Source organism: Cetorhinus maximus, chromosome 5 (assembly GCF_964194155.1).
Source record: "Cetorhinus maximus chromosome 5, sCetMax3.hap1.1, whole genome shotgun sequence".
Classification (NCBI taxonomy): domain Eukaryota; kingdom Metazoa; phylum Chordata; class Chondrichthyes; order Lamniformes; family Cetorhinidae; genus Cetorhinus; species Cetorhinus maximus.
Genome location: NC_135883.1, coordinates 58,316,255 through 58,343,988, shown reverse-complemented (window position 1 = coordinate 58,343,988; position 27,734 = coordinate 58,316,255). Strand labels below are relative to the sequence as shown.

The following is a 27,734-nucleotide window of genomic DNA, read 5'->3' as shown; positions in this document are numbered from 1 at the left end:
GGCTACAAGAGCAGGTCAGAGGCTGGGAATTCTGCGTGAGTAACTCACCTCCTGACTCCCCAAAGGCTGTCCACCATCTACAAGGCACAAGTCAGGAGTGTGATGGAATACTCCCAACTTGCCTGGATGAGTGCAATCCAACAACACTCAAGAAGCTCGACACCATCCAGGTGGAAGCAGCCCGCTTGATTGGCACTTCTTCCACCACCTTCAACATTCACTCCCTCCACGACCGACAGACAGTGGCACCAGTGTGTACCATCTACAAGGCTTCTGCTGCAATTCACCAAGACTTCTTTGACAGCACCTTCCAAACCTGCAACCTTTACCATGTTGAAGGACCAGGGCAGTAGATGTATGGGAACGACACCACCTGCAAATTTCCCTCCTCACCACACACTATCCTGACTTGAAGCTATATTGCCATTTCTTCACAGTCACTCTCTGCCTAACAGCACTGTGGGAGTATCTACACCACATGGACTGCAGTGTTTCTAGAAGGCAACTTATCACATCCTTCTCAAGGGCAATTAGGGATGGGCAATAAATGCTGGCATAGTCAATGACACCCACATCCAGTGAAAGAATAAAAAATATTAAAAATGGATTATTCATTTTTTATTCATCAAAACTGATGTAGCAATTAGTTACATGTGGTTATTTTTAACATTATACAGCACTAGTTGATTATTCATTTGACTCTGTATTACTTAAAGCCATTTTCTCTCCAACCTATGCCACTTCTCTCACACCAATGGCTTCCTCCATTCATTATTCAAGCCTATCCACTCCTTTTGTTGATTATTTCAAACTTTCTTTAAATTAACCTCAGTGAACATAATTGCCAGTCAGCTTCCAGTGTAATGACCAAATTTACAATCAAAGGAGGCCATTCAGCCCACTGTGTCTCACTATAGTAATCCAAAACTATTCCCACAGCCTTATGCTGTTCCCAAGTCCTGTATCTTCCTTTGCTTCAAATACCGATGTTGTCTTCATGAAAATTGAAATGGTCTCTATCTAAATTACTCTCTGTAGCAAAGCAGCCCATGCTCCAACAATATGTTTCCTTACTCTGAATTGTCCAAGGTCCAAATATTCTATATTCCCAATTGATGATCTGCTCTCATGTGAGTAATTTATTCTACTTTATTTTTCAGAATATTCAATGCTTCTTTACTTCTTGGGCTAGAAGCACACTTACCTAAAAGATTTTCAGAATCCATTCTGAATTCACCACTTCGACAATATGCATTACCTTATTTCAGTTTATCTCAGGATTGAGAAAGCTAACCAATACTAATATCCTGTTGTAGTTATGTATCTTGTTTACAGATCTCTATCATTCTGTGGTCTGTAATGTATGCTGAGAACAGTACTATTTATTTTTTTATAATGCTATACACATAGAAAATAGCACAGCCCCAGCATAAACTTATGTTCTAGTGCTGAGAATCTTTTACTAACAGTACCACTCCACATCCCTTTTATAAGGAATACTAAGTTCCCAGAACTGCCCAAATTTGTCACTTTTCCATTATAGATTCTAGATCACATCCCCCCCACAGTTAGTAATGTTTCTAACTTTGCAGTTTTGTTTGGAATGCTTGGTGCATTCACACAAATACTGCTCTCGCCTTATTTCAATTACTTTTTTTCCCTTAATCTCTGTCCTGAATTTCTCATTTTTTGATATCCTTTACCCCTTCCACAAGAGTATGTTTATCTCACTACCTCAAAGCCTCTTTCTGTCCATTTCCCTTTTGATAGCACTTTCTCATTTTTTATTTATGCTCAGTATTCTGTTTCCACTCTCCTGCCTTGTTGATTTAAATCTCCCCCCATGCTCCATTTATCTTCTCTGGTAGGAGAATGGTTTCATTTCAGTTCAAGTGAAGGCAGTCCTGTTAAGTAAGCCTTCTCTTGTTTCAGATCTTATTTCAATGTCCCAATGTGAATTCTTCCCTCCTGCAGTTAATTTACTAATATTCCTCTCCTTAACCAGCTTAAGACCTTATGGTTTTGTTTTTTAGTCGGGTGCCTAAGAACATCAGAAATAGGAGCAGGAGTAGACCATTCAGCTCCTCAAGCCTGCCCCACCATTCAATAAGATTGTGGCTGATCTGCCCCAGGCCTCAGCTCCTCTTTCATGCCAGCTCCTCATAGCCCTCAACTCCCCGATATTTCAAAAATCTATCTACCTCCTCTTTAAATACTTTCAGTGATCTAGCCTCCACAACTCTCTGGGGTAGAGAATTCCAGACATTCACTACCCTCAGAGAAGAAATTCCTTTGCATCTCAGTTTTAAATGAGTGTCCCCTTATTCTGTAACTATATCTCCTAGTTCGAGATTCCCCCACTAGTGGAAACATCTTCTCAATATCTACCCTTGTCAAGCTCCCTCAGAGTCATATGGACTCGAAACATTAACTCTGTCTTTCTCTCCACAGATGCTGTCAGACCTGCTGAGTTTTTCCAGCAATTTTTGTTTTTGTTTCAGATTTCCAGCATCCGCAGTACTTTGCTTTTATCTTTTCCCTCAGAATCTTGTACATTTCAATAAGATCACCCCTCATTCTTCTAAACTCTAATGAAAAAAGGCCTAACCTGTGTGACTGTTCTTGATAAGTCAACCCCTTCATCCCAGGAATCGGCCCAGTGAATCTCTTTTGAACTGTCTCCAATGCCAGTTTCTCCTTTCTTAAATACGGGGACCAAAACTGTACGCAATACTCCAGGTGCAGCCTCACCAACACCCTGTACAGTTGTAACAAGACTTTCTATTTTTAAACTCCAGCTCCTGAGCAATACAGGCCAAAATTCCATTTGCCTTCTTAATTACTTGCAGCACCTGTATGCTAATTTTTTGTGTTTCATGCACAAGAACACCTAGAGCCCTCTGTGCTTCACTTTTTTGGAGTCTCTCTCCATTTAAATAATAGTTTAATAATTCTTCCTACCAAAGTGCATGACCTCACACTTTCCTACATTAAACTCCATCTGCCATATTTTTGCCCACTCACTCAACCTATATAAATCCCCTTGCAGATTTCTTATGTCCTCACTACAACATGCCCTCCCACCTATTTTTGTATCAGCAGCAAATTCGGATACATTACACTCTGCCCCCTCCTCCAAGTCATTAATATAGATAGTAAATAATTGAGGCCCTAGGACTGATCCTTGTGGCACTCCACTAGTTATGTATTTCCAACCTGAAAAAGACCCACTAATCCCGACTCTCTGTCTTCTGTGTGCTAACCAATCCTCAATCCCCCAATACTGCGAGCTCCTATCTTGTACAATAACCTTTTACTTGACACTTTATCGAATGCCTTCTGGAAATCCAAATACACATCTACCGGTTCACCTTTATCAACCCTGCTTGTTATATCCTCAAAGAACTCAAGCAAATTTGTCAAACATGATTTCCCTTTTACATAACCATGTTGACTCTGTTCAATTGCGTTAAGCTTTTATAAATGTCTTGCTGTTTCTTCCTTAATAATGGACTCTAGCATTTTCCCAACAACAGATGTTAGGCTGACTGGCCTATAGTTTCCAGCTTTTTGTCTCTCTCCCTTCTTGAACAAGGGGGTCACATTAGCGGTTTCCAATTTGCTGGGACCCTATCGGAATCCAGAAAGTTCTAGAATATTTCAACCAATGCCTCCACTATCTCTGCAGCTACTTTCTTTAAAACCCTTGGATGCAGGCCATCAGATCCTGGTGATTTGTCAGCCTTTAGTCCCATTAGTTTGTTAAATACTTTGTCCCTCGTGTTAGAGACTGTTTCCTCCCATTAGCTCTTTATACCTTTGGGGTGTTTATAGTGTCCTCCACCGTGAAGACCAATGCAAAATATTGGTTTAAATTATCTACCATTTCCCTGTTCCCTGTTATCAATTCTCTAGTCGCATCCTCCAAGGGTCCCATGCTCACTTTAGCCACTCTCTTTTTATATACCCGTAGAAGCTCTTGCTGTTTGTTTTTATATTTCTTGCCTATTTACTTTCATAATCAATTTTCTCCCTCTATTAGCATTTTAGTCATCCTCTTCCTAAAACATTCCCAATCCTCTGGCCTACCACTAGTTTTCGCCACTTTGTATGCCTTAGTTTTTGATTGGATACTTTCCTTGACCACCTTTGTTAACCACGGGTGGTTCATCCTTCTCATCGAGTCCTTCTTTTTGACCAGGATAAATTTTTGCTGAGCATTATGAAATATCTGCTTAAATGTCTGCCACTGCTCATCCACTGACCTTCCCCTTAGTCTATTTTCCCAACCCACTTTAGACAACTCTTTCTTCATACCTCTGTAATTGCCCTTATTTAAGTTGAGGAACACTAGTTTGAGACTCGAGTTGCTCACCCTCAAACTGAATTTGGAATTTTACCATGTCGTGGTCGCTATCCCCGAGTGGATCCTTAACTACAATATCTCTTATTAATCCCACCGCATTACACATTACTAGATCTAAAATAGCCTGTTCCTGGGTAGGTTCTGCAACATAATGCTCTAAGAAACAATCCTGATGCACTCTACAAATTTGTCTTCAATGTTACCCCAGCCAATCTGATTTGTCCAGTCAATATGCAGATTAAGATCACCCATGGCAATTGTAGCGCCCTTCCTACATGCCTCCATTATTTCCTGATTTATACTTTGTCCTATAGTGAAGCAACTCTCCAGGGCCCTAAAGACGACTCCCACTTCTTCCCTTTTGCTATTCCTTATTTCCACCCAAACTGATTCCACATCACGATCTGTTGCACCTATATCACTGCTCACCACCGCACTGATAACTTCCTTTATTAACAAAGCTACCCCATCTCATTTTCCTTTTTGCCTATTTTTCCAAGATGTCGAATACACTTGAGTATTGAGTTCCCAGTCTTGGTCACCCTGCAACCACATCTCTGTAATAGCTATCAAGTCATATTCATTTATTTCTAATTGTGCCATTAACTCATCTATCTTGTTAAAAATGCTGCATGCATTCAGATAAAGAGCCTTCAGCTTTGACTTTTTACCATTATAGTTCATTTTGGTTCTGATTTCTGCTGCACTCTTCTGCTTATATTTTCTGCCCCTTCCTGTCACACTTTGATTATTGTTCACCTCTTCATTACCCTGTACCTCTGTTCTCTCGTTTCTTTTTGATTTTTTAAACTTCCCTTCAATTGAACCCTCCCCCCCCCCCCCCCCCCCCCCACTAATTAGCTTAAAGTCCTATCTACAACCCTAGTTATATGATTTATCAGGACACTGGTCCCAGCATGGTTCAAATGAAGCCCGTCCCAATGGAACAGCTCTCCCCCAGTATTGGTGCCAGTGCCCCATAATTCGGAACCCATTTCTCCCACACCAATCTTTGAGCCACGCACTTACCTCTAATTTTATTTACCCTACACCAATTTGCATGTGGCTCAGGTAGTAATCCAGAGGTTATTACCTTTGTGGTTCTGCTTTTTAATTTAGCCCCGAGCTCTTGTCTCTCAGCAGAACCTCTTTCCTTGTCCTACCTATGTCATTGGTACCTACATGGACCACGACAACTGGATCCTTCCCCTCCTACTCCAAGTTCCTCTCCAGCCCAGAAGAGATGTCCTTAACTTTAGCACCAGGTAGGCAACACAGCCTTCGGGACTCTCGTTGCTGCAGAGAACAGTATCTATTTCGCCCAACTATGCTGTCCCCTATTACTATTACATTTCTCTTTTCTCCCCCCACTTGAATGGTGCTTTGTACCACGGTGCTATGGTCTGTTCGCCCATTCTCCCTGCAGTCTGTGCCCTCATCCACACCAGGAACAAGAACCTTGTACCTATTGGACAAGTGCTCTGGCTGGGGCTCCTCCAAAGCTAAATTCTGGATCCCCATACGTGCCTCACTCACAGTCACACCTTCCTGTCACTGACCACGGTCCAAATTTGTTGTAATTAATCTAAGGGGTGTGAATGTCTCCTGAAACACAGTGTCCAGGTAACTTTCTTAACTGTATCTTCAGCTGTAGTAATATCTTCTGATTTAAACCACTTGGCCAATAAAAAGAGACATAGAAGAAATACCCACCAATCACCTACCTGTTTTCCTTTGACTTCGGCTCTGACAAATAGAAACAGGTCCTCCTCTTGCACTCTCCTCTAGGTGCTGCTGACTGCCTATCCCAGGGTCCTCATCTTGCACTCTCTTCACTAAGCCCCATTCCAGCAACTTCAGCACAAAATCAATGCTGATGCGTGAGTGCAGTGCTGCACTATCAGAGGTGCCGTCTTTTGGTGAGTCATTAAACTGAGACCCTATCCATTTTCTCAGGTGGACATAAAAGGACAAATTGCACTATTTCAAAGAAGAGCAGGTGAATTAACCTGTGTCCTGCCTAAGGTTTATTCCTCATCAACATCACTGAATAAACAGATTATCAGGCCATTATCATATTGCTGTGTGTGGGAGCTTGCTGTGCACAAATTGGCTGCTGTTTCCTACAATAGTAGCTGCAATTCATTGGCTGTAAAGCATTTTGGGGAAGTACTTAGGTCCTGAAAGGCACTATATAAATATGAGGCGTGGATTTTTGCCACAATGGAGAGGCTCCCCATCATGGTGAAAATCCTGGAAATGGCCGATATTTCAAAGTCCTGTCCCTGAACCCAGCATTTCCCATCTTCATGGGGGTGGGACAGGAGTTGACCCGGTGTTCGTGCATGTGCGATTCACAGAGAAAGCTGACATTTAAATCACCAGCTGCCTCCACTGAAGTGGAATTTTAGAAGAACAGGAGTGTGGAATCAGGAGTGTGCAGATTAGAACAGGTAAGAAGAGGTTTGCAATTGGATATCTAGTGTACCCCTTTGGATAGGGTTTCAGAACACCTTTGGGAGGGGTAAGGCACACTTTGGGACTGTTAAAAGGGAACATGATTGTGCAATTTGTACACACAAAGTCACTGGAACTGTCAAGCTCTCAAAGAGCTGTCCAGCTGTCAAAAAACTGTCAAGGAACTGTCCAGCTGTCAAACCTCTCAATGCTGTCCAGGAAGTGTCAAAGCTGTCAATGCTGGACAGGAGGCATCAATTTGTCCAGGAAGTATCAGAGCTGTCTAGGAACTGTCCAAGGATACCAGTTGAGTTGGCATGGAGGGCAAAGGGTGATGGGTGGGGAGGCATGGGTTGGCACTAAGTTGGCATAAGGATATGGGAGCCATGGGGTGGGTGGCGGCATGAGTTGACAAAGATTGGCATGGATAGGGCATAGGGAGTGTGTTGGGATGGGGGTGAGGGCTGGAGGGCTTTTATTTAAGCGGTAATTTTTTACTTATTTAAACACAGTGCTGGAGCACAAAGGCATAACATGTCCCCAACCTTCCTCCCAACTTGGCAGCCTGCGCATTCATTCCAGGGTCAACGTGTTTCACAACAGCATATAAAGGCGTGCATTTGGCAGGCCGCACTTTGAGGGGAACTCAGAGGTGAGTTTACAGCAACATTGCAGAGCGCTCGTGAGGGACGTCTGTTGACTTCAAGGTTGAGGCACATTTACAGGCTGGTTGGGGGGGGGGGTTAGCGGGCAAAGGCTGACCTGAGCTTGAGGTGACTTTTCGGGGGGACAAAGGCTGCCCTGCAGATGAAGGTAGCGCACAAGCATGTGCCAGGTTGGTGGTGGTGGGAGGGGGGAGCCGGTGTGGGAGAAGCAGCCATACATTAGGGAAACCTTGTATAAAGTGACCATTCCTCAGTTGAGTCAGTTCAGACACAGCTACATTGATATGATTGGAGTCGGGCCTCTAGCTTATCTGCCCACTCAAGCAACACAGAGGTATCAAAGTGCCACCAAGTACTCCAGAGCTTTTCACCCATCGGGCACAGACTGCAAACTAATGAGCATTTTAGTGGACTGCAGAACAGTTGGACGACTGCCCATGTTGCAATTTAGCAATTTCCTTGCTAAAGCTGGCCATGGAGCAGTCACTGGTGGAGGTGCTCACAGCCCCTTGCAATGTCATTTTCCCAGTTTGGACCAGTTTCCCCCATGGTTCAAGCTAATGGTGCAGCCTTGCAGCGCAGGTTAGGAGAATGCCTGCGCCTGAGCTGGGAACACAGCATGCTGTCCAATGGGCAAAGCTGCTGAGGTGGAGTGGGGCGGAGGAAGGTAAGGCTTTGGGCAGCCATGCAGCGCACTAATCTCTAGCCATCCAAGTGGTGGCCAGCGCTTTCCGGGATGCATTAAGGGACCATCAGATTTAACCAAGTCTTAGAACACCCAAGCTAACCCACGTGTCTCTCTCTTTCATCCTGCAGGTGGTGTACATCAGGATCATGGAGCCTGGTGAACTAGCTGTATACCTCATGGCATACAGAGAGCAAAGACGAAGGAGGAGGAGAAGAGAGTGACAGAAGCGCCTGGCTGCACAGAGGGAGGAGTAGCACCCTCTGGAAGAAGGGGCAGCTAGGGCTCCCGCACACGCCGCTGAAGAGTCATGGCGAGCCATTGCTGGTCAGCGCCAAGCCAGGCCCAGGGTCAATGGACGTTGCCTTTCATTCCTGCAGATGACTGAGAACCAGTGTCGCCAAAGATTGTGCGAGTCTAGGGAACTGGTCGGTCACATCTGCCACCTGCTGCAGGATTTGGTGCCACGGGGAAATGGAGGGAATCCACTGCCAGTGGCTGTGAAAGTGACCATGATGCTCAATTTCTATGCCAGTGGCTCCTTTCAGGGCTCCAGAGGTGACCTCTGTGGGATCTCACAAGCCTTCACCCACAAATGCATCCGTGAGGTCACGGATGCCGTCTTCGCGAAGGCACACAACTTTGTGCATTTCACCCGGGATCAGTAAAGCCAGGATACAAGAGCGATTGGATTTGCCCAGATTTCGGGTTTCCCACAGGTGCAGGGTGCGATCGACTTCACTCACGTGGCGCTCAGGTCTCCATTGCAACATGCGGTCAACTATGTCAACTGCAAGGGTTCCATTCGCTGAATGTGCAGCTTGTGTGCGATCACCATAAACACATCCTGCAGGTCTACGCATGGTTTCCAGGGAGTGTGCACGACTCCTACATTCTCAGTTGGTCACAGATCCCTGACATATCCCAGGGTCCACAGAGGCTCCAGGGATGGCTCCTCGGGGACAAGGGCTACCCGCAGAGGCCGTGACTGATGACACCCGTGTGGTGGCCTCAGACTGCAGCAGAGCGACGGTATAATGAGGCCCATGCTGCAACTTGGTGGAGCAAGCCATCGGGATGTAGAAAATGAGGTTTCGGTACCTGGACTGGTCTGGTGGAGCCCTGCAATACAGTCTGCAGAGGGTGTTCCATAACATTGTCATCTGCTGCGCCCTTTACAACCTGGTACTGCAACGGGGGAAAGGAGCTGGCTGAGGAGGAGATGGAGGAGTGGAGGTCTCCTTTGGTGCGGAGGACGTCGATGGGGATGAGGGTGCGGAGGTCCTTGAAGGTGACGATGACGGGGATGAGGCCCTCGCACTGGCTAGCACGCTTGGGAGACCCTCATAGCTGTTAGATTTGTGGAGGATGATGACAACATGCAGTGAGGTGACCCCATAGTTCCTCACATTGCATTTGTGAACGTTCGACTCCAGTCTGGCTTATGGCAGCGCGAATACCCTCTGTGATAATGCTCCTGTCATGGAGACGCATTGGAGGCCCTAATAGTTGCTCGATTGCAGGGCGATGATGATGACATGCAGTGAGGACACTCCATAAATCTTCACATAGCCTCTGAGAATGTCTGAATCCTGTCTGACCAAGGGCAGCTCACTTCCGCTCTGTGATCAGGGTCATATCACAGAGAGGCAGCCATGAAACTTTAAATGCATCTGATCCTTTGTCCGCACCAGACCCCTTCAAGAGCGTCATTGGGGACAGATGCTGAAGAGATGTGGGCCAGCCCCACCTTAAAGATGATGAGAGCACACAGAGAGAATGACGATACTCTGCGACACTTGCCCATGACATTATGGCAGCAATGACAAGCACCATCAAAGTGCAGGCATCAGTAATGAGTCCAGGGAGTGCAAGGCCAAACCATTACTTTGGTCTGAAGGCTGCACAAAGCACAGGGAAGAGGCCCCGGACTGAGACATCTGCCTTTATCTTGTGCAGAAAGGTTTCACATCTGAGTGATACAAACACTGCTCATCAGTATAAGGAGCCATAGGCAGGCAGACATTCTAGGGAGTTTATTGACAATAGTGAACATTATGTACAGGTGATTGAGACCTGTGCCCAGGCTGTGCAACTACATCTTAACTTTCTGAACCCTGCCGCTACGTCTTGGTGTTCCCCGGACATCCACAGCAGAAGTGGAGGCAGCCTGCTGACTGCTATGCCCTGTCTGTGATGACCTTGACTGGCGTCCTCTGGAGGACTGAGACCTGGAGGGCTGCTTTCAGGGTCCTGCTGTGTGACAGTGGCATCCTCCTCGACCTGTGGAGCTGGAGCTGCTGGGGTTACAGGAAGAGGGGATTCGGATGGGCTGAACACTCCCGGAGTCACCTGGATGGATGGCCCCGGGGTGTGCACCTACTGGTCCTCCTCCCTATGGGTGCTCCTTGAGGAGAAGAGGTAGCTAAAGTGAGGTCAAGCTGCCCCACACCCCTCTCATGTACACACTGTTGGAGGCCAACTATGGCATCAGCGATGGAGTTCAGCCCGCACAGCAGTGCAGGACCAATGTCCTGGACCAAGGTCACCATGGCGATCGCCATCCTACCAGTGTTGACCTCAGTCATGCCGGTGCTATCACCTTAGCCTGAAGGCAGACAGACTCCTCCATCGTGTCTTGCAAACTGAGGTCTGCAGCGGACATCCCTTCCCGACGTTCCCGAGCTTGCCTTTGCAGCTCCAGCAACTGTGACATGACCGAGTCCAGAGGCTCATCATCTGACTCAGACGCAGCAGATTTCTGGCCTCCAGCTGTTCACCGAGTGCCGGTCACCTGGAAAGTCCCTGCCTCCACCTGCTGTGGATCAGACAGTGTAATGTGCTCACCAGATTGTGATCCCGAGGCTACTCTGAAGCTAGGTCCCACTGAGGTGTGTGTCTCTGTGCTGGTGGAGGGCGTGGGTAAGCGCTGTGATGGGACTTCAGGGAGGGTGCTTTCAGATTCCTCTTCAGAGGTTTCTTCAAGGATTGATTTAAGGCCCTGGATCATGGGCTCTGTCGGCTGTTTCCCAGATGTGCCTGTGAAAGCAAGGGGAGATAATTAGTGCATGGCAGTGGCCTGTGAAACAGGACACATCACTCACAGCATGGTTGTCTGATGGATGTTGCACTGCTGGATCCTCACTTAGTTGAGCACTGCCGACCTCACCGTCAGCACAGGGCTAGTCCCGGTCCTCGCCGGCCAGCTGGATGGCTCTGTTTTCAAAGCCCATGATGACCCTGATCTCAGGCATTCCTCCACTGGTCTGCAACCTCTCCCTGTTTTTGTGCGCCAGCTTGTCCTGCATGAATAGAGGTGTAGAGACTGTAAACAGGACACATGCCAGGCCAGATGATAAGTATGCCTGGCCCTTGTGGGTGATGAGTGGACAGGATGAGGACAATGAAGGTGTGTGTGAGAGAGCGAATGGTGATGTCTCTTGAACTGGCAGTGAGTGAGGGCCCTGTGGATGTGTGATGGGCTTGTGAATGTGAGAGTTGTGAGTGATGAGAAGAGTGACTTACCTTGGCAGAACAGATGAGACCATTCATCCTCTTTTGGCAGTGGGTGGCTGTCCCCTTTTGCATGGTGTTGCTGCTGACCATCACTGCCACCACCTCCCAAGCTGGATTGGTGATTTTGCTGCCTATCCTGCGGCCAGAGTTGGGTTACAGGACATCATGGCGAGTCTCCACTCGTCGAAAGGTGTTTGAGGACTGTGTCATTGGAACTGGGGGCTGCAGTCTTTTTGCCTTCAGGGCCATGTCTTCTTTACAGTAGTCGTGGGCTGGAAGCACAGGGGTGTGCGCGCGGCTGCACTTTAAATATGGCACCAAGCATGATGAAGTGGTGAGATGATGGTGTGGTAGTGAGCGAATGAGAGCCCGCCCCGCCATGGAAATGGCACGTTTCCCAGGAATGCATAAATAATACGGCGTGAAAAGCTGCCACTGCACCCACTACCGCACTTCTTGGTAAATCACGGACATTTCCACCCATTATCTAAACCTCCCCTTTATACTTTCCAATGTTAGAAAGCCAATTGTTTATTGAATGTAGAGACCCTCTGACATAGTATAACCAGGATCAGAACATTTGCACTAAGAATCCATTACGACCCACATATCGGACTCTCCACACATCACTGCACTGGTATCCCCTTGTTTCTAACTGTCCAACTTATAAGTGGATATGTTAACCTTCTATCTGCCCTACAATTTCTTTAATGGGCAATTAATTACAAAGAAAATAGGCATTCTCCCATTTTTCATTAAAAGAGGGCTTAAAAACCAATTAGTGTCCATGCTTTTTATTAACAAGTTTATCTAGCCAAAGAAATTATCATGTTTCCCTGTTCTGATATAAGACATCGATATATAGGTATTACTGATAAGCTTACAACTACCTTAAGCTCTAAGGCTCTCACATCTATTTACAGTGCTCTGTTCTTTTTTGAAGGAGAACAGTGGTCTGTCAGGAACTCAGTTAAAGAAGAGACAAAAATTTAATTTGCAGAAGAATTGAGTTGCGTGTGTCTGTAAACATCAATAAAAATTATTTCATTACATTATAAACCAACAACAGTTTAGTAAAGTATTTTTCTTGAATTTTATACGTAGAGGAAAAAAAATCACATGGCATTCCAAATCTGACTAAGTTTTTTAAAGACTTAATTAATTTCTTTATTTCATTAATTGTTTTCCACCAAATAGCTCTTATTTTCATGCATGCCTCCTTCAATCTACACATGTCCAGGACTTTAGGACAAAATCCTGGGGCAGAATCTTCGGGTCGGCGTGTAAAATGATGTGCGGTGACAGGTGTGCGTCCCGACGTCACCGCGCATCATTCAAATATTCAGTTCGGCGGGCGCACACCGGAGTTGGCTGCGTGCCCGCCTAACTGTCAAAGGCCTATTAAGGCCATTTAAATATCAATTAGGATACTTAACTGAGCTGCCCTCCAACTTTAAGGTTGGCAGGCAGGTGAAGAGCCCAGGTGGCCTTTGCATTTTTCATGAAACCTCATCCACAGGCAGAATGAGGCTCCATGAAGGTTTTTAAAGTTTAATAAAATTTTTAAATAAAATTCATTGACATGTCCCAGCTCATGTGACACGATCACATGAGGGGACATGTCTTAAAAAAAAATTTCTGTCTTTATTAATATTTTAAAAAATCAAATTAATCTCCGGCTCTTTGCCTCAGGGAGATTTCTGCACTCTTTTGCACGCATGTGTAAAAGAGCGCAGGCCCCAACTCAGCCTATTCCCCCCACCTGCACAGGGAGCGCTCAGTGCTTCTGGGTGCGCGTCACGCTGGGCGGGCCTTAATTGGCCCACCAATGTAAAATGGTGGCGCGCAGAGAAAATTCTCCCCCTGGAACTTTCTAACAACACTGTGGGAGTATCTTTACCATACAGAATGCAGGGGTTTAAGGAGGTGCCTCACTACCAACGTTCCCTCCATTTTCTTTTCAGAGTCCGTGGCAATGTATTTAAGTGCGAGGCTGCTTTTAAAGTTTTTTTTGCATGGCCATGTACTCACAGTAATTTAAAACAGGTCAATTTGTCCATGGGCATTTGCAGGTCACTGTACGGGCTTGCAACTTGGGAGTGAACATTGCTCACCACCACCTTCTCAAGCAATTAGGGATGGGCAATAAACGTTGGCCCTGCAAGTGATGCCCATAATCCCATGAATGAATCAAAAACGATATTATCTTCAATTATCACAAAAATAAGTTCCAACCCAAAACATTCTCACCTGTGACTTTTGGTATTCCCTGCAGTCGAGGAACTGGCAGAGCTACAATGATGCCCAGGTTGGTTCCAACTAACAGTAAACCATGACACACGAGGAGACTGGTCACAGTAACCCGCTGCTGTCCTGAAATATCAGACAAAAACAAACACGTGTACACGTTAAATCAAATTTAAAGATAACAGCAGAACACAATTAACTGCACTCCAATTATCAGCCACCCTAACTCCCAGCGTTAGGTGTCAGCTGTGGCTCAGTTCATAGCACCCTCACCTTTGAATCAGAGGGTTGTGGGTTCACGTCCCACTCCCGGAAACCAAGAACTGTGATTGTACTCGAAAGAGTTGCAATCTGTGGCTGTTGATAACTCGAAAGAGTTCACAGGAGAAAAGCGTTGTGTGAAATAACTAATTGGACATCTATATTGTTATTTGTTGCCCTATTCTAGGTGACTAAAACTAGATTTTGTTTTATTGTTTGTAATTTTCCTTTTATTACCGATTCCTACATTACAGCAGTGCACTTCAAAAGACTAGTTCAATCGCTGTAATGTGCTTTGGTGACGACTTGAGGTGGTAAAAGACATTTTACAAATGCGAGTTATTTCTTTGATATGCTTGTCTGACCTTACAGCATTTCTGTATCATTAAGGTAAAAATGTCAGCACTCCTGATTGGCTACCAATTCCTATTGTCCACTGAGGCTTGTGGCCTCCCATTTTGATTGAAAACATTTGCAGTTATCTGTATCACGTTTTCAGTTGATTGGTTCAAATGCTGAATACATAAAACAGCAACAAATCATGGCTGAAGAAATAGAGAATGTCTGAATCAAAAGCGAGAAAGACATGCAGGTAATACTCCAATAAACAACTAGGAATATGTAAATACAACGAGTGAAACATAGCTGGATCACAATTATGAGTGGATGATTCTTTTTTTAAGGAGTTTCTTTTCCTAATACTCAGTTTATTTGAATAATTCGCTGAAGAGATCACTGAGTGTTAAGAAGCATAATCCTTCATTTAACATGAGCAAATCTCAGGAGATCATCTGGCATATTCAAAACTTGACCAGGAAAGACCAAGCAAAACATCCAGGATTGTAGATGATAAGGATTAAGAAGACAGGTGAAATAATGAGCAACAATCCAAGGCATTAAAAAGAATGACATCTCTTAACTAAGTGGACAAAGCTATTCTAAGGGGATAAATGGCAAATGGCTAATTGTAGACCAAGGCCTGGATTTTCGCTCCAGAGATAGGTAGCGCAGGCCAGGGAATTTACCGACTCGCTGCACCCGGCCAGGAAGAGACTCCCCTGAATGGTAGAATTTTCGTCCGTGGGAGGGAGAGGGTGGAGTTGACTCCGCTGCCCCAGGATACAGATCGGAGGCCGCCACAGGGGCCGCTGAGTGCCAAGGCGAGCTGTTTAAAAGGCATGCACCCCTCCAACCCACATAGTCCCTTATAGCCTCCAAGCCAACTTAATACCAACCCACCCACAACCCTTGATCCTTACACGCTCTATGTCAACTCACCAAGAGCAGACCTCAGGAACGTTGTAGAGATGAAACTAAATAAAGGTCTAAATATCTAAAACAGCATTCAGTATAATAAAATCAACTCCCATTCACGAAAGCCCATTCAAAACTTTTAAATTCCCTGAAGTGCTTAGACCCTTATCAAAACAAATGAGCTCTTATTCATAACCCCACAAAGATAGCTAATCCTTTAATAACCTTGTTGAGCTGTCAGTCAAGCTGTGAACCAAGGACCCCTGCTGAGATAAATGGAGGTCAAGCATCTGTAGCCCTTAGGGTAATATCAACAAATAACTATTGTAACTGCTAAAATGGTTTTTTCAACTCTCACTGACACAGGAAGCCTTTTTAATTTTTAAAAGGTTAGCAATTCAAATAACTTGGACAGCTTGACAGTTCTACAGACTTTATCCACCCTTCATGAACATTTATGTTTACTCTAAAAAATTGTAACTCCCACACTGCAGGTTAAGGCCTTTATTACAGCCAAAAGTGGGTCTGTTTGAACTTAGCACCGAGTTTAAGTGGCTCTGCCGAGTCCAAATGGCCCCCGAGTTCAGTTTTCCTTCATTTGTGAGTCTCACCCCTTTCCTCTAATGGTGAAAATGGGGTCTGTCATAAATGGGGCAGGACTTCTAAATCTGGGTCCCACTCGTCATTTTAAAACGTCCATGGAGCCTCCATGGCTTGTGAAATTACAGGCCTAAGGAATTGAAAGATGTGAAATAAGTTATTAATGCAAAGATGCTAATCAAGGGAGAGAAATTACTACTGGTGCGTTAATTGAAGTTTAATTGAATTGAGCATCACAAAGCAATCTCATTAACCTATATTTTGTCCCTTAAGGGGCTGCAATAAAACTGTATTTCTACACAGGCCTTCCAAAGTAGTAGCAGGATAAGTGCTAGCCCAGTATTGAATAAGTGCAATAAGCAACTATTCAATCCTATGAAAAAGAAGAATGGAGCCCCCACACAGCTGTTTATGCAGCTATTTTCCTGAGTTTCTGGGTTTAAATCCCACTACAGGACTTGAGTACAAAAATCTAAGCTGTCAATCTTGTGCAGTACTGAGGTTGTGCCACACTGTTGAAGGTGCCTCTTTTGGTTGAGATGTTAAATTGAGGCCCCGTCTGCCCTCTCAGTTAGACTCAAAAGATCCCATGGCACTATTTTGAAGAAGAGGGGGAGAGTTATCCTGAGTGTCCTGGCTAATATTCATCCCTCAATCAACATTACAAAAGCTGATTAACTGGTCATTATCACTTAGCTGTCTGTGGGAGCTTGCTCTGCGCAGTTGGTTGCCAAATTTCCTACATTACACCAGTGACTACACTTCAAAAATATTGACTGTAAAGCGCTCAGATGTTTGGTGGTCATGAAAAAGGCTACATACATTAATGCAAGTCTTTCTTGTTTTCTTTGAAGATGGAGTTTCCCAGAGGAAGGCATAGCTTCAAGATCAAGCATTTGAAGACCTACAGCAAAGAGGGTGGAGGAACAGGTTCTATGGGACTGATGTCCTTCCTATAAACAGTGCAGTTGCAGAAAGGGTCAATGCTGTGTGAGCCATAACCCACAGGAGTTGGAAGGATGTTAGAAAAAAAAGGACCCGAAAACCTTAAGATAAAGAGGCATAAAAGAAAGTCATGTATTTTACAAATGAAACACAGATGGAAGCCATTCAGCATATTATGCCTGTGTCATGGCTTCAGCTGGCGCTGTCTATTCAAACAAAATTTTTTTTTAAAAGTGAGTACATAGAAGGCCAAACAATAGCTGTGCAGGGATCAGACATAGAGATGATGCGGATCGACATTTTTTATTCATTCACAGGATGCGGGTGTCGCTGGCTAGGCCAACATTTATTGCCCATCCCTTATTGCCTTCGAAAACGCGATGGTGAGCTTCCTTCTTGAACTGCTGCAGTCTATGGGCAGAAATTTTCGCTCGGTGGGTGGGCGCGTGCCTGCTCGAGTGTGAAATGACACGCGTTGACGTCGGCCGAGCGTGCCGACATCACGTGCAGTCATGCGATAGTTTGGTCGGCTGGCATGTGCCGGAGCCAGCAGCGCACCCGCTGACACTTAAAAAGCCTGTTAAGGCCATTAAGTTATCAATTAATGTAAAGTTTTCGCTGCCCGTTCAACCTAACGGCTGGCAAGCAGGCGAAACGGCCAAGCAGCCTTTGCATTTTTTTGGAAACCTCATCCATGGCGGCATGAGGTTTTCAGAAGCAAATAAAATAAAAACTTTAATTTTTCATTAATATGTCCCTGCTCATGTGACAGAGTCACATTTTAAAAAAATATCTCTTCTCCGTGCCTCAGGGAGATTATGCAGTGCTCATTTGCACACATGCGCGAAGTTCGTGCTCGGCTAGCTCCCACTAACCTCCCCCCGCAGAATCCCTCACAGGCAATGCCCAGCGCTGCTGCTCGTGTTTCACACTTATACGGTGTAGGTACACCCACAGTGCTGTCAGGGAGTTCCAGGATTTTGACCCAGCGACAGTGAAGGAACGGCAATATATTTCCAAGTCAAGATGGTGTGTAACTTGGAGAACTTGTAGGTGGTGGTGCTCCCAAGTATCTGCTCTCCTTGCCCTTCTAGTTACGGCTTTTTCTGTTTTCGTCAGATTTTCAGCATTTACAATATTTTACTTTTTAGTTATCTACTCCAATTTCTACAAATTCAGGTGTGATCCCTTCATTAGAAATGTGGAGTTCAAAGCACTCTTGATATCAGGCCTCGGGCCTTATTTCCATCAAGCTTACTGGGGAGATGGAGAGAGATTGTGGGCCTGTCTGAGACACTACTAGGACATCTTTTCTAATTTTCTGAAGGCACATTGTGCTTGACATTTAATTTTCCCCCAAATCTAATCCAATTTAAAGTTTTCCCAATAAGAAACTAGCTTGGACGTATTACACGAGGGTTTTAATACAACGTTTTATGCCTGGTAAATAGAATTCAATTCTGTATTCCTGACATTGTACTCATCCATGTGAGGCAAGAACAATATTCTGATTTGTGTCAATAGGAATTTCATGTGTCCTAGGTTTATTATGTAAACATTGAGTAGTCTGTTATGTATTTGTACCTGTTGTATAGTGTAATGCATTCTCAGCTTTTTGTTTAAACATAGTGAAAGATTACATAATAAGACAGAAGTCAATAAAATATAAGAAGCCATCTACATATAATTTTTGATTTACAAAGAACATCTTTAATACTGTATAATTATGCAAGGTGTGTCAAGATGTAAGACTGCTTTATATAATGCATGTAAGAATATTCCAGTTTTCATAATATGCAATTTACTCTCAGGCTCCTCTATGTTTTGTCAAATTATATGCGTAATGTTTGTTTAAAAATATCTTTCGATACTTCATCTTTCAATGAGATTAACATTCTTGTGAAGAGAGAAGTGGATGTAAAATATCTGCACATTGGGGACAATTTACATTGAAACTTTTCCTCAACAAAGATGGAATGTGATCAGACTTTGAGTGCTTATTTCCTCTAATGATAATATGAAGGACACTTCACAGTAGTGAATACTACAATGCATTATAATATATATAATACTGCTATTTAAAGACCACTTATTGCATAGAAACATCATAAAGCACTTCAGACAATGAGTTGCTTTTGAACTCTAGTGATTATTAGAAAACATAGCAGCTATTCTTCACCAGCTATGTGCACACATACCAGTTGATTTGTTTCTTGGTGGAGAGACGATATTGAATGAGGAGATAATTTTGGCCTGTGTGAAGGATGGGGAGAATGAGGTGGGAAGCAAAGGTAGGCACAACCTATTGGGGTTGGGAGTCCATTCTGGCAAATTATTTACTGGACAGGGCCCTGAAATTCCTCAGGTAACGATCTCAGTGTGACTGCTGGGATCACGACCACCAGTGCCCCCTTCACTGCCTCAGGCCTTTGAGCAAAGGAACTAACTTGAAATTTTGATAAGAAAAATACTTGACTCCCCGGCTTGTGCCAGTGGGGCCCATTTTAACTCATATGGAGGTAAGTGCACCTCATCAAACTGGGTGTGCCACCCCACTACTGATCAGTGGGATCCCGATTCAGCTAAGAGTGGAGACTTTTAGGTAGGGACCCCTGGTCCGCTCCTTCCCATAATTTACCTCGATGAAGGCAAGTCTCCCGCTGATGGCTGAGGTCTTTGCTCCCACTAGTTTTCTGCTGGAGTTATGGCAGGGTGACAGGAATTTTGATGCTTAGTATCCTAGAAGAGACCTCGTAAGTGTGAAGTGACTCATTTTGGCAGGAAGAACACGGATAGACAGAACAAAATAAAGGGTACAATTCTAAAGGGGATGCAGAAGCATAGGGACCAGGGTGTATATGTGCATAATTCATCTGAAGTGGTAGGACAGGTTAAGTGAGTGATTAACAAAGCATACAGCACCCAAGGGTTTATTAATATGAAAAGATTCACGAGGATTGTCCCAGGGATGAGGAACTTCAATAATATAGATAGATTGGAAGAGTTGGGATTGTTTGCCTTGGAGAAGTGAAGGTTGAAAGGAGATTCAATTGAGGTATTCAAAATCATGAGAAGTCTGGACAGAATAGATAGGGAGAAACTGTTCCCATTGATGAAAGGATCGAGAGAAAATTAAAAAAAAAGAGGGCACAGATTTAAGGTTATTGGCAAAAGAAGCAATCGTGACAGACATGAGGAAAAGCAAATGGTTAGGATTGAGAATGCACTGCCTGAGAGCATGATGGCGGTAGGCTCAATCAAGGTATTCAAGAGGTTATTTGAAAAGGAAGAACATGCAGGACTATGGGGAGAAGGTGGGGGAGTGGCACTAGGTAAACTGCTTCTTCAGAGAGCTGGTATAGACGGGCTGAATGGCCTCCTGTGCTGTAACAATTCTGTGATTCTATACGTTAGGTCAGAAGAACCTGTACATCATATATGTTTATTATTACAGTACAATTCATAATTTATCAATATTCAAATAAGTGTCTTCTGTGGTGGTCCCTGGGAGAATTGTCTAGGTTTCTCCCTGTAGAGAAAGATGTGAAATGTCACTAAAGACATTTGAGGAAGTAGACAGTACTATGAATGTACTGGGGAAGTGTGGGATACTACAAAGGAATTCAAGACCCAATGAGCTGAGAAGGGAGGTTAAAAGAGAAGGTACCATTTCTTGACCCTTCCTGAGAAGTGCAATAAGAAAGACCAAAACGCTCTTGACCAGAACAGGCATAACAATGATGTTCCATAATTGAACTACCTGCTAATATTCAACATCTAACCAGGAAATTAATAGTGGGATCCTATTAGCGCACATAAAATACTTAAAATATTATCTTTGTGGTTTACAAGTTAAGCAGTTCTTATGTGAATAATTGCATTTGGTAACATCAGCTCCCTCTCTTTCATCTGCAGCTCTGTTTCTATTGCTGCAGATTGAAGATCATTTGATTTAAACGTTACAAGCAATTTAATATAATCAAATTCAGGCTATCGCTTACAAGAGGGCATTACGCAAAAAGCGAAACATTTTGCACAAGATCTGTAAACACAACTAGCTTACTTACTCAAATTCAAAACCAAGAGATAGATTTGACACTACGGTCTTGATTATTATTAATGCCCCCCACTAGACCACAATGGGTGGGAGATGCAAATTAAAAAACTGGGGAACATGTCCCCGACCCGCTGCATTCTATGTGCCCGTCATCATTTTAAACAGCAGCAGGTTACAAACTGTGCCTAAGAGGGATGGAACATTTCAATCAGGTTCCCAAGGTGGGAACCCGGCAGTGAAATGGAAGCAAGAGTTGCTGACTCCAGAGGTCAATGCTTTTTTTTAAAAAAAAGAGTACTCAGTGTGAGGCAAGAGGAGCAGAAGTATTTCCTCCCAGCGCCCTCAAAAAAGCCTGCATCCTCCCTTCTGTTGACCATGGCTTCCCCTTGCTGTTGCAATCGGTGGTGCTCTCCCATTAAGTTCCGAGGTCTCCGCCCCTCCCGACTGCCAGGCTCTGACACCCCTGCCACCTACCAAACCTCCCCTGACTGCCAAGGACAGTCCCAAACAGACCCTGGCTGTTATGTCCAGCCAATCAGCCTGTCAACTTATCCGGCTGATGAGCAGGAATTGAAAGGAGATAATGGTAATGGGGTCCTGCCATTAATATTGGGAGGACCTCTGTGTCCCTGGGATTTCCTCCCACTACAGCTCTGCCAATCCCCACCCACTTCACAACCTCTCAAACACCAGGGCTAATATCTATGATGGAAGCAAAATACTGCGGATACTGGAAATCTGAAACAAAAACAAAAAATGATGGAAAAACTCAGCAGGTCTGGCAGCATCTGTGGAGAGAGAAATAGAGCTAGCCTTTTGAGTCCTTATGACTTTTCTTCAGAGCTGAGCCTTTCCAGCATTTTTTGCTGATATCTACGATATCTGGTGAACAAGCAAAATGAGGGCAGTGCACTGAAAAAGGATTAGAAAACAGTTGAGTAAAGATCTGGGTCACTGAGCGCGAGGCTATACAAAGACTCTAAAGGCTTGGCTAATACGCTTTGCAACACAGCGCATAGTTTAATTTCAGCAGAGAAGAAAGGTCATAAGCAGATTCTGAAGATTTTTTTCTTATTTAGGATCTGAATGAGTGGTACATCCAGGGATGCTAGTATATTATCTACAGGTATGTATGCATTCTTGTGTTTTACAATTGAAAATAAATGTATCCACTGTATTATACATGTACACACATGTACGTTTGCCTTTGAAAGTTTCTTTTATGATTTCACTAATGATATGTACATGAACATAAGGAATGGAAACGATCATCTGGTTTATCGCAATTCATAACCAAGGTGCTCAAACCATTAGCGGTTTGAACATTCTAATATTTTTGTCTCTACTTTGCCGGCAGATCATTTCAAACGTTTGTTACTCGTTTGAGTGAAATATTTGACTGAGTGCAGCATCAAGGAGGCCAAAATTGAAGTCAAGAGCAATCAAGGGGAAAGCTCTCGACAATCTGGATTGATACCTAATACAAAGGAATATGGTCTGAACTTCAAATATCTTTCCTCATAACTCACCCTGTTTACACATTCAAGTTTTATCTTCAAAAGTGAACCATGCACCGAAAGATAAAAACCAGACATACAGTACCAATGGTTACGCATGGATGGTAATGTAGTGTGAAATGATGAAACAGGAAGTAGCACGTATTTCACAAATCAAAGGAAATTTGGGAAGCAGGAAACATCTGCAATTGAAGCATCAACAGTTTGTTACACCACAATCTGGTGAACAAAAACGTTAAAGTAACATTCAGAGAATTCACAGAATTGTTACAATGCAGGAGGCTGCCATTTGGCCCATCTAAAATTAAATATGTTTGCACTGAGACGTAATATATGATGTTATTAAGAACAGAATGATATAGCAACTGAACTAGGTTTCATGTCTCTCCTAAAGCCTTATTAGAGATGAAGGAGCATTGCACAATCTGAAGCCACACCCAGGATCTGAACACAACCGATTTTCATGCATTTCTGCACAATTGCTGAATGAGATGCCATAGATTACCAGATTGGACACCTTCTGTACAATCATTTTGCTTATACAAGTACAAGCAAACGCATGGAAGAAGAATAGGCCATTCAATCATCAAACTTTTTCTATGGTCAATGTACAGACTTTTCTATTATTCTCTCTGCCCACTCTAAATTTGAATAAAGGTTGTTGCAAAGTTTCTCTCTGTCCTGTATTTGGCACGAAGATAAATCAGACAAGACTCCAGAATATCTAGTAAATGCCACATCCTACATTTTTGATTCCTTGATCAGCTGTGATCAATTTAAGAGACAATCTGATGCTGTAATTCTTCCCCCCCGCCCCCAGATGAAAGACCTAAGAAAAGCTAAATGGCCTTCAAAACCATACTTGTTTTGAGAGGATTTGTGGTGTGTTGCAGGTGTTCTTCTGAGGTTGGGGATGAGAGATATTGTTAGGCCAGAGGGGAAAGGGAGCTTTAAACATCTATACCTAACTATGGTACACCTGACTTAGGAGTGCTTTATGCAGTTTTAAATGTGTGTTTTTTTGAATGCAAATTGCTGGAGGACAGAACCTGCTCTGAAAACTCTCTGTTCCCTTATGACAGCTAAACTGCACAGTTAATTTCTTTAAAAAAACTAGAAAAATACCACTGCAGTCTTCAAAAAGCTAAGAGCGGAAATACTTCCCCCAATAGACTTGCTTGCTTTACACTGCAAGGACATGCATGACATCTGAAAATAACATAGGATTTTATAACTCTTAATCTTAACTCAGTCAAGGATATTGTTCATCATAACTACCTGTTAGACGCTGCACATAGTTTATCCTGAAAGTAGAAACAGATACTACAAAGGTTTGTTATCTACTTCACAATGGTTAAGTTTGATGTACAGCAAAATTGCTAGTTTACTTCCTACATTTTCTTTTATTACAAAATTAATAAATCCCATACATTATTCAATGTGACATATTTTAAAAATTGTACCATGTAGAGTAAATTGAAGAGCAGAAAAATATCATTGGAATAATCAGAAACCCTTTTAAAATTGAGGTAATTCTGTAACTCACTACACTGACGCATCAAGGCTGTACTGCACAAGCTGCTCTACTGAAAGAAAGCGTAACCTCCAGCTCCCCAAAACACAAGTTCTCAATTTCAGCTAATGAATCAGAGTGCAAAAAAGATTGAAAGGTCAGTTGATGCTGTCACGTTTTTTCCCATCTTCTGCAGGCTGATTTATGCAGTGATATTACCAGTGGAATGACAGCAGGTACAACAGTGAATTGACAAGAATCACGGCCAGGATTTTCCATTCGTCGGGTGGGCTCGGCAGGAGCGGTCGCGGAGCCGACTGCCACCCGCGATGGGCTCCGCACCGCGGTTTCATGCAGGCGGGCCGATTAAGGCCCGGCCTGCGTTGATCGCGAGCGGTAGCGCTGAGCGTTACCTGTGCGGGTGGGGGGAGGAAGGGGAGCCGGACCTAGCGCAGTTTGTGCATGTGCACGAAAGAGCGCTTCAATCTCCCTGAGGCACAGAGCTACCTCAGGGAGATTGAAGCGCTTTTTCGAAAAAATTAACAAAGGGCAGAAAAATTCAATGAAACATGTCCCCTCACGTGATTGTATCACATGAGATGGGCCATGGTTTTAAGTTCAAATGAAACTTTTTATTTAATTTGTAATATCTTCAGGAAACCTCATCCCGCTCATGGATGAGGTTTCCTGAGAAGCGTAAAGACTGCTTGGCCTTTTCGCCTGCCTGCCAACCATAAAATTCAGGTTAATTATGTTTCAGCGTAAAATTCACGTTAATTACCTGGTTAGTGGCCTTAATAGGCCTTTCAACTACTGCCAAATGAAATACCGCGCGACTTTGCGATGACGTCAGGACGCGCGCCGGACATCACTGCGTGTCATTTTACGTTCCGGCTTGTCGGGTGCGCGCCCGCATGCCGAATGTAAAATTCTGCCCCGTGTCACCAAAATGTTATCAAACCTTGAAAACATTTCGGAAATGTGGGAAAGAGGGTGGAAAAACAACATCGAAGCAGGCTTCTTGTTTTGTGACTTTGATTCTCAATGATGAAACTTTGCTGCATGAAAATTTAATTGACAAAAACAAATGAACTAGATTGATCAAAAACAATAAACAAATTCCATTTATTTGGTAGTGTTCTTAATTCAAACTATCAAAAGCCACTCATTAATTGAAAATACAAAATGTGTATGAAAATTATGCTTTTATAAATTATACAGCCTGGCTCAATCTAATTATAGAGAAACATGAGCAAGAAGCCAAATAAAGCATCTATGATTAAAACAATGACTGGATATAGCTGATGAAGAAAGGTCAATCTTCAGTGAGAAGTTTTACAATTGCTAAGGAAACAAAAAGTTCAAGGTCTGAAATCACAATACAGTAGCAAAGAGAACTGCAGCTGTGTTAGAGGGTGTTAATAAAAGATCATATACAATAGGCTGGTGAATATCCTGTATATTTAAGGAGTGAACAGGATCACATAAGTTTATTAACTATTTGGCTGCTCCCTTGTAGTTTATGATGGCACCTTTTTCTCTCCATATTTTAAGGCAACTTTTCTCTATTTTCATGCACCCCCCCACCACTCCCCAATTCCCAATCCATGGTCCAGTAACTATGGACAAAGGGATGGATTGGGAACTTGCAGCTAAGGTTTATGGTCCTGTAATCTTGGCTACTCCAAAGTGTCAGTAGCAGCCTGAGGGTAAATCTTCCTTTAATTTTTCTCTCCCTTCAGGGCTGCCATTCTAGCTTTCTTCAAAGGCCACGATTGGTAGCGCAACACAGTGGGAAACCAACTTATTCCAGCCATTGTATTACAACATACATTGCCACAACATGTTAGTTCAGTGTGCTTAGCAAGGGGTTTAGATAATTGGAACAATTACATCTTTTTCAGGTGTCTGGAGCAGGCAACAATACAGCCAAGGGACTATACTTTGTAAACATGCAGTTTTTCATGATACCTTCTCCCCCTAGACCAATACCCTAACTGCACCAAGTCCCATTCATCCATCACCTGTGCTCACTGATCTTCACTGGTATCGGGTCTGGCAAGCGTTCCATTTTAAAATTCTTATCCGTGTTTTCAAATCCTTCCATTGCCTTGGCCCTCCCTATGTCCATAACTTCCTTCAGTCCCATAATGCTCTGAGATCTTTGCGTTACTCTAATTCCAGTCTTTTACACATCCTCAATTTTCATTGCCCCATCATTGGCAGCGACATCGCTTCAGTTGTTCAGACCTCAAGCTCTGGAATTCCCTCCCTAAACCATATCTGCCAGTCTGGGCTTGCAGCAGGTGGTGAGGAAACCCACATGAGCGAAGAAGCTCACCAAACTACCTGTTGCAGGTGCATGGACAAAACAGTTGGATTTCAGAGGTTAAATGAGAGTGACTGCCCTTGACATCAAGTATTTGACAAAGTGCGGCATCAAGGAGCTTGAGTAAGGTTGAAGTCAATGGGAACCAGGACTCGCTAGCATCATACATAGCACAATGGAAGTTTTTTTCTTACTCGTTCATGAGATGTGGGCATCACTGACAAGGCCAGTATTTGTTACCCATCCTAATTGTCCTTGAGATCAGTGAGTCTGTTGTCACATGTAGGCTCAACCAGCTGAGGACAGCACATTTCCTTCCATAAAGGACATTAGTGTACCAGATAGGTTTTTATTATAATCAATGATAGGTTCATGGTCACCATTCCAAATTAAAAATAAAAATTATTTAACTGATTTTGAATTCCACTGGCTGCCTTGGTGGGCTTTGAATGCATGACCAGGTCACAGCTGAATATTCTGTACTGAGTGACAAACCTACTGACTCCTCAAAGCCTGCCCACCACCTACAGGGCACAAATGAGGAGTGTGATGGAATACTTTCCACTTGCTTGGATGGGTGCAGCTGCAACAAAGCTCAAGAAGCTCAACAGTAACCAGGACAAAACAGCCCACTTGATTGGCACCTCATTCATTACCTCAAACATTCACATCTCTATCACCAATGTACAGTAGCAGCAGTGTGAGCCATCTACAAGATGTATTGCAGCTACTCATCAAGGCTTCTTCAATCACCCCTCCCAAACCCACGAGCTCAACCACCTAGAAGGATTAGGGCAGCATGTACATTAAAGTTTGTTATTGTTGCCTCTGGTCTGGTATGTGGCAGTCGTAGTCCTGGACTTACAGATAAGGTGTACTAAATAAAGGATCTATATAAATGCAAGCTGTCCCTGTAGTAGATGTACGGGAACACCATCACCTCATGTTCCCCTCCAAGCCACGCATTATAAAATGGAGACTATATGTTGCAGTTTCTTCCTCTTTGTTGGGCCAAAATCCCAGAATTCCCTACTTAGCTATGGAAGTACTTTCACTGCACAAACTGTAATGGTTCAAGGAGGTGTCTTGCCACCAGCTTCTCAAGTACAGCTAGGGATCGGCAATGAATGCTAGCCTTGCCAACAATGCTGATATTCCCAGAACGAATAAACTAAGGATGTCAGCACTTAAAGTTTTTTCCACTTTGTTTGCAAGGCTATTAAAACTGAACATTTTGATTAAGTGTTGCCTTCAAAGGACACCTTATAAACCTCTCCAGGGCTTCAGACTCTATTAGTGAGCCTTTGTGAATAATGCAGAGT

The 27,734-nt window shown here is 43.7% G+C and overlaps 1 protein-coding gene and 1 long non-coding RNA gene across 4 annotated transcripts in view; one reads left to right on the top strand and one right to left on the bottom strand.

Moving 5' to 3' along the window:
* The window catches only part of arhgef10 (Rho guanine nucleotide exchange factor (GEF) 10), a 340,903-nt gene that overhangs the window by 10,554 nt on the left and 302,615 nt on the right, over positions 1-27,734 (bottom strand). For all 3 annotated transcript variants that reach the window (XM_078541897.1, XM_078541898.1, XM_078541899.1), the window contains one exon: positions 13,940-14,062. In XM_078541897.1, coding sequence (XP_078398023.1) covers positions 13,940-14,062 — 123 coding nt within the window. The remainder of the gene's footprint in view (positions 1-13,939; positions 14,063-27,734) is intronic.
* Positions 1-27,734, top strand: part of LOC144680666 (uncharacterized) — a 475,346-nt gene that overhangs the window by 273,748 nt on the left and 173,864 nt on the right. The window lies entirely within an intron of this gene.